The sequence below is a fragment of the Colobus angolensis genome, unplaced genomic scaffold (assembly GCF_000951035.1).
Source record: "Colobus angolensis palliatus isolate OR3802 unplaced genomic scaffold, Cang.pa_1.0 Scaffold51, whole genome shotgun sequence".
NCBI classification, from domain to species: domain Eukaryota; kingdom Metazoa; phylum Chordata; class Mammalia; order Primates; family Cercopithecidae; genus Colobus; species Colobus angolensis.
Window position 1 is genome coordinate 4,535,821 of NW_012118599.1, and position 7,820 is coordinate 4,543,640.

Below are 7,820 nucleotides of genomic sequence, written 5' to 3' on the forward strand. Positions count from 1 at the left end.
GCCCACCACCATGTCGGCTAATTTTTTGTATTTTTAGTAGAGACGGGGTTTCACTGTGTTAGCCAGGATGGTCTCGATCTCTTGACCCCTTGATCTGCCCGCCTCGGCCTCCCAAAGTGCTGGGATTACAGGCGTGAGCCACCGCGCCCAGCAGCAAAACCCAATCTCTATTAAAAACACAAAAAAATTAGCTGGGTGTGGTGAGGCGCACCTGTAATTCCAGCTACTCCGGAGACGGAGGCATGAGAATCGCTTGAGCCTGGGAGGCAGAGGTTGCAGTGAGCTGAGATCGTGCCACTGCACTCCAGCCTGGGATGGGGAGGGAAAAAAAAGCAACGCAGAAGTCCAGGATCTTAACTTCTTTTCAACCCTTCATTCATCTTTGCTACATTGTTTTATGTCATGTAAGTATCCTTTCTTTGTCTTCCTTCCTTACTATAAAAATGGAGAAAATATATTCCAAAGCATGCAATGTGGAGTTAAAATGGTAACTTTGAAGATCTGTTAGATCTTTAATTCTCTGGCACGCGCGCGCGTGTGTGTGTGTGTTTGTGTGTGTGTGTGTGTGTGTATGTATGTGTGTATTTCCTAGGATGGCCGTAACAAAGTACCACAAACTGAGTGACTTAAACAGAAATGTATTGTGTCACAGTTCTGGAGACCACAAGTCTGAAATCAAGATGATGGCAATGTTGATTCCTTCTGAGGGCTGTGAGGGAAGGATCTGTTCTAGGTCTCTCTTGGCTTGTAAATGGCCATCTTCTCCCTGTGTCTCTTATCATCACCCTCCCTCTGTTTGTGTCTATCTCTGTATCTAAATTTCTCCCTTTTTAGAAGACCACCAGTCATATTGAAACAGGTTCCGCCCTAATGACCTCATTTTAATTTATCTCTGTAAAGACTCTATCTGAATTAGGACTTCAAATATATATATATTTTGAGACGGAGTCTAGCTCCGTCACCTAGGCTGGAGTGCAGTGGCGCAGTCTCGGCTCACTGCAGCCTCCACTCAACCACAGGTTCAAGTGATTCTCCTGCCTCAGGCTCCTGAGTAGCTGGGATTACAGGCACCTGCCACCAAGCCCAGCTAATTTTTGTATTTTTAGTCGAGACGGGTTTTCACTGTGTTGGCCAGCGTGGTCTTGAACTGCTGACCTCGTGATCCACCCGCCTCGGCCTCCCAAAGTGCTGGGAGGCACAGTTCAACCTATAACAGCCTCTCTGTGTGTGTGTGTGTGGGTGTGTCTATGCTCATGTGTCTGAGAACTATGGTGATGCTTGTAGTTAAAACACCACTGGTCACATCTTCCAGGTTGGGAGGCCACAGAGGGAGTAGACCAGCAGTCTGGAGAGTGGGGAGGTGGGGTGGAGGTCAGAATGCTGCCCTTGGAGGCTGCTTGCCCCATGCCTGTCTTAAGCGCCTCTTTTTTCCCTGCCACCTGGGAGGGTAGGGCAGGCCTTCAGGGTTTAATGAGTGCACCTTCTGTGTGATTTGAAGGGATGTCAGGAGGCAGAGAGGCCTGGTGGGGAGCTAATGGCTTTGGTCCTGGCATTAGTAGCATGGTTGAGTCCTGGCCCCACTGCTGCCTAGCTGCAGGTCCTGGGGGTACAGCAACTGCTCACCTCTGTGCCTCAGCGCCATGTCAGTAAATGGAGATAATAACCTGGGATTACTGTGAAGAGTAAATGTTCCCATGAGAGGTATTCAGTACCGTGCATAGCATAGAGCAAGTGACTCTTCTGTTCCTTTAGTGTCTGATTCTTTCTGTTGGAAATAGGCATAATGCTTTCATCTATTTGCATAGCACCTTACAATGTATAGCTCTGTGAGAAAAGGTAGATGGTTTTATCCCATTGTTCAGAAGAGGTAACTGAGACAGAGAGACCCTGGATCATATGACAGACAAGTGGCGGTTCCAGAAGTGAGCTTCAGGTCTTTTCATGCCAGTCTGGCTTCCTATGGAAAAAAATAGAGCAACAAGGTAGATAAGAAGGCACCACTTTATTTGTACAAAGCAGGAAGAATTTGAAGACTTACTTAAAAATTATTTTCCGAATAGAAATACATTCACATGGTTCAATTATAAATCTGTATTGAAACACTTTCCTGTATAGCTCTAACCTAGTTTAAGGTTTTTGTACCAATTGAACCTAGACCAAGATAGACTATTTCCCACTTCCTAGCTTCCCTGCACCCCATTCAGTCCATGACTACAGAGGGAGAGCCTTGTTCCCATCCTGCCCTCCCTCCCTTTCACACCCTTTCCCTCTTTGGCAGTCCCTGTTGTGTCCTGTGTACCCTCCCACACTTTCTTAACTGGCCATCCAGTGTTGCTTTATGTAGATACACATGTGTATTTTTCTTTCCTGCCCTTTCTTACATAAAAGATGGAATACTATATGCTGCTTCTGTACCTGGCTTTTTTCCCCAACAAATAATGTATCCTAGATATCATTTCATATCAATATGTAGAGAGCATCATCAACTTTCTAAAAATTTGTTTTGAGGTATAGTGCATGCAGCCAAGTGCCCATGTTGATGAATTTTTACATGTGTACACACCCATGCAGCTCTAGCCTAGATCAAGATACAGCACCCCAGCTTCCTCCTGCCCCTTCCAGTCAGCACCCCTCCTAAAGTAACCACTGTTGATTCATAAATGCCCTGGTTACAATTTTCCCTGTTCTTGATTTCATTTCTCTCGTTTTTAAATCGCTCTATTGCTTACATAAATATTTTTTAAATTGTTGCTGGGTCAGCATAACCTGGAGGTGTGGTTAAATACAGATTTCTACTTTAAGTTGCTGAGCCAGTAGGCCTGGGGCAGGGCCCAAGAATGTGCATTTCTAAGCTCACAGGTGTTACTGATGCTATTGGCCCATGGCCACATGTTGAGTAACCCTGGTGTATTATAACTGTATCTACCAGTTCCCTATAGATAAAACAACATGGGTTGTTTCCATTCGTTTACCATTAAAAACAGTGCTGTGGTGTATAACCTTGTACATATATCATTTTGACTATAGCGGGTACCAGCTGCAGGATAAATTTCCAGAAGTAGAATTGCTGCATCAAAGGATTGATGCGTTTGTAATCTCAGTAGAAATTGCCAAATTGCCCTCCAAAGAGGTGGTACCATTTTACATTCCTGCTGGCAGTGTGTAAGAGTCTGTTTCCCCACAGCCTTAGCAAGAATATATTGTCAAGCTTTGGATTTTTGCCAATCTGATAGGTATGAAATGGTATCTCAGTGTAGTTTTAATTTGCATATCTCTTCTGTGTAAGGCTGAGCATTTTTTTAAATGTATAAGGATCATCTTTTCTATGTTTCTTTTTTCTGTGGCTTGTCTGTTTATATCCTTTGTTCATTTCTACTCGATTTTTAAAAATCCTTTTATTGTCAAATTATAGCAACTTACTACCTATTAGCAAGATTAGCCCTTTGTCTCTGATCTGAACTGTAAATATTTTCCCCAGGTGATCATTTGCCTCCGGCTTTTGTTTGTGGTGATGTTTCCGTATCTAATTCTGGATTTATGTATAGTGTAAAAGACTCAAAATAATATGAAAACAGAGTTGGCTCTTAGCACAGAAACCAACAGAAGAAAATTTTACAAATCCAGATTTGCAGGGCTTCGGAAAGAAACTGGGAGTACAGTGATGCTCTTTAAACAACTAGCTTTCAGACAAAAGAAGAAGCTTCTCGGGCAGATGCCTGCCCCAGCTCAAACGAGTTCTCAGAAGCAGATGGGATGGCAGTAGTAAGTGGACACCAGCTCAGGTTGTGCAGAGGAGGTCAGAGACCGCACAGTGGGATCCAGACAGGATTGGGAAATGTAAAGGCAGGCAGGAGAAGCCGCTTGCAGGTGACCTCAGAAGGAAACAGGAAAATATCTATTAGTCATAGGAAACAGAGCAGGAGGTCAAGCAGAATGTGACTCCCCCAAAGGGACAGCTGCCCACAGAGATTGTCAAAACAGCCAAGATTCTGACTGTTCCAGGTCTCTCTTTAAACTGTCATCAAAGATAAGCAAAGCGAGTGTCACTTTTGGTAGGAGGTGGGATAACCCACTACGGTAGGAAGGTCATTATTGAAGGTGCTTTTTGCCAAAGCTAGATCAATTCCTACACTAGAGCATATTGGCATACTCCATCGGGTTATATAGGAAGAAGGCTCATCGAGTATTGGTGTTGGAAAGGTCTCAGGGGTCAGGAAGGTTGCAGGTTACACATCTGTGGTCTGTAGTCAGAGTTGGCCCACAGACGTGTTTTCTTTGGCCAGTCTGGTGTTGGCCCATACAGTGTTTTTAAAAATTTCGAATTAGTCACCAGCATTTTAAAATCAGATGATTTCACGTAAAGATTTTTCTTTGCTTTTGAAATATTGGGACTCCAGCCACTGGGTTGCGCCTCTCCCGTAGCCACAGTGACTGAGATGCAGCTTCGCCACTGCCTCCCTCACCCCTGCGGGACACAGTGTGGGCTGTGCCCCTCCTCTGTAGTGTGTCCCTGACACCCAGGCTGCCTGTTGCTACCGTTTATCTCAGTTTTAATGTGTATCTATTTTAGTAAGGTTAAAAGGTCAGTGGATATCTCTTAAACTTGTTTCTCTCCAAGTGGAGATGTGAAAGATAGACCAAGAGGGTGATATGTTTAAAGAAAAACAGTGTAAAGCATATTTCTCTGTGGAAGTGAAGAATATGACCTGCTTAATGCAGTGGGCCTCTGTGTTGAAAGCAGCTATCTTAAGACACCTGGACCACCTGGCTCATTTGTGCTCTCCCTGGTCCCTTGTAGGCATTTTGTTTTGATGCAAAATCAGAGTCATCTCTCTGGTCTCATAGGCGAGAGATGTGCTGGACTTACTCTTCTAAAAAAATATAATAGATTCTTGCCAAACGATTGCTGTTCTTTTTGAGAGCTCATGCACGACAGGGGCATTCTCTGAGAAGTGGGAGCTCTAACCTGGGTCGTGTGAGGATATTTATTTATTTATTTATTTATGATGGAGTCTTGCTCTGTCGCCCAGGCTGGAGTGCAGTGGTGCAATCTCAGCTCACTGCAAGCTCCACCTCCCGGGTTCATGCCATTCTTCTGCCTCAGCCTTCTGGGTAGCTGGGACTACAGGCGCCCACCACCATAACTGGCTAATTTTTTTTTTTTTTTTGTATTTTTAGTAGAGATAGGGTTTCACCGTGTTAGCTAGGATGGTCTCGATCTCCTGACCTCGTGATCCACCCGCCTTGGCCTCCCAAAGTGCTGGGATTACAGGCGTAAACCACTGCGCCCGGTCTTGTTTGAGGATTTTTGTAAGAATTAGTGAGCAACCAAAATTTAAAAAGAAAAAAAAAAATCAAAAACATCAGTTTGTTTATAGGCACCTAGAAGAGGACAAAGGTCCAACCTCTATAGCTCTATGAAAACAGAAAGCGCCAAGCCAACTTATTACTACTTTTGCACCAACCTAATACTTTCCTCCTCTCATCAAAAGTAGGAAGATAGGGCTGGGTGTGGTGGCTCACACCTGTAATCCCAGCACTTTGGGAGGCCAAGGCAGGTGGATCACTTTAGGTCAGGAGTTCAAGACCAGCCTGGCCAACATGGCAAAACCCCATCTCTACTAAAAATACAAAAAAAATTTGCTGGATGTGGTGGCCCGCGCCTGTAATCCCAGCTACTTGGGAGGCTGAGGCAAGATAATTGCTTGAACCCAGGAGGTTGTGGTGAGCCGAGATGGTGCCATTGCACTCCAGCCTGGGTAACAGAGCGAGACTGTCTCAAAAAAACAAAACAAAAAGTAGGAAAATAGCAGGTAAGGAGGGAAGCCATGGAGATAATTTCTGCAAATTAGAATATAGCTTTTGAGTGTTTGTGTGTGAAGCTGTTCCTTATGATAGCAGGAGTAACAGGTCAGAGGAATGGCATGTTACCAGAAATGGAGCGGTGATGGAGTGGGATGGGGGGCTGTGTTGACCTTGAGGTAGCATTTGGTGGCTGGGTTCTAGGAATGAGGAAACCCAAGAAATGGATTGTGTCCCTTAACTCTGTGAACTCTTTCCTCATTCACTTTCCTTGCTCATCTCATGAGATAGTTACAATGATCGAATCAATCTGCATAGCCAGCGTGTTAGCTGGTTCTTTTGATTCCGTCATGGAGTCTACCCGACGCACATGTCTTCTCCCATTGCTCCAGCTGGAATTCCCGCGGGCGCCTCCTGACTGCTCTTCCAGCCTTGCCGCTCTAACCCGTTCTCCCTGTGGCAGGAAGAGATTTCTGTATGAACACGTGACTAAACTCCTCCAGTAGCTTTCATTCCTTTAGGGTACAGTCCACATGTCTTGCCCTGACCTCTAAGGTGTTCCTTCCTGATCTCCCACCTCTGCAGGTCTCCAGCCTTCTGCTCCAGACCTCCAGCCTTCAGTCCACTTCAGAGCATTGACACACCTGCATGCGGGTTTTTTCAGAGCATTGACACCCCCAGCTGTTATTGTTTCTTAAATTGTAAAATATACATAATGTAAAAGTTACCGTCTTAACCATTTCTAAGTGTACAGTTCAGTACTGTTAAGTACATTCACGTTATTGTACAACCAATCTTCAGAACTCTTTTCGTCTTGCAAACCAAACCCTGTACCCATGAAATAGCACTTCCTGTTCCTCCCACTCCCAGCCCTTGGTAACCACCATTCTGCTTTCTGTCTCTAAATTTGACTAGTCTAGGTAACTCATATATGAATCGAATCATACAGCATTTGTCCTTTTGTGATTGACTTATTTAACTTAGTCTACTGTCCTTGAGGTCCATCCATGTTGCAGCATGTGTCAGAATTTCCTTTTTTTCAAAGGCTGAATCATCTTCCACTGTATGTGTACAGCACATGTTGTTTATTCATTCGTCAATCCATGGACACCTGCGTCGCTTCCATCTTTTTGGCTATTGTGAATAGTGCTGTTATGGACATGGATGTACAAATATTTTATTGAAATCTGACCTTCAGTTACCCTACCACCCAGAAGTGGAATTGCTGAAATATGTGGTAATTGTATTGTTAACTTTCTGAAGAATCACTATACTGTTTTCTACAGTGGCTGTACCATTTTATACTCCCACCAACAATGTACAAAGTTTCCAGTTTCTCCACACCCTCACCAATATTTGTTGTTTTCTGTTTTATTTTATTTATTTATTTATTTTTTCTTCATTGTAGCCATCCTAATGGGTGTGAGGAGATAACCTTGTTGTGGTTTTGATTTGCATTGCCCTAATGATGAGTGGTGTTGAGTATCTTTCATGTCTTTATTGGCCATTTGTATTTCTTCTTTGGAGAAATGTCTCTTCAAGAACTTTGTCCCTTTTAGAATCAGGTTGTTTGGTTTTTGTTGTTGAGTTACAGTTCTTTGGCTGCCAGTATTTAAGTGTACGAGGATTTGGTATGTACCTGCTAAGCTCCAAGAGGGCAGGGGCTGTGCTGCCCACCTTGCTCACTGCCGTCTCCCAGCGCCCAGCATGGAGCCCTGTGCGTGGTTTGTCAGCCAATGAGGATACGTGTGTGCATCTCTCAACAGCAAAGGAACACGAGTCTGTGTTTATGTCTACATTCATTCTAGTTTCAACAAGGATTTCAGACTATGGTCACATCTCTTTGGAACCCTACTATTTGGGATCAAGAATAGCAGGTGACCCTCTTAAAGGGCTTTAAAATGGTTAATCTAAGGTCTTGTCAGGTACTGTTTCACTGATTTTTGGACTGTGCTTGTTTGGTTGAGTATAAATCCCATTTTGCCTAATAAGGATGATCTTTTTTTTTTTTTTTTTTT

General features: G+C 43.9%; 2 protein-coding genes across 2 annotated transcripts in view; one reads left to right on the top strand and one right to left on the bottom strand.

The window, feature by feature from the left end:
* The window catches only part of TRAM2 (translocation associated membrane protein 2), an 88,388-nt gene that overhangs the window by 58,407 nt on the left and 22,161 nt on the right, over window positions 1–7,820 (top strand). The gene's annotated exons all lie outside the window — the stretch shown is intronic.
* The window catches only part of EFHC1 (EF-hand domain (C-terminal) containing 1), a 131,077-nt gene continuing 126,918 nt past the window's right edge, over window positions 3,662–7,820 (bottom strand). Inside the window, exon 10 of the mRNA XM_011960235.1 lies at window positions 3,662–3,872. Within this exon, the coding sequence (XP_011815625.1) occupies window positions 3,798–3,872 (75 nt within the window). The 3' untranslated portion in view covers window positions 3,662–3,797. The remainder of the gene's footprint in view (window positions 3,873–7,820) is intronic.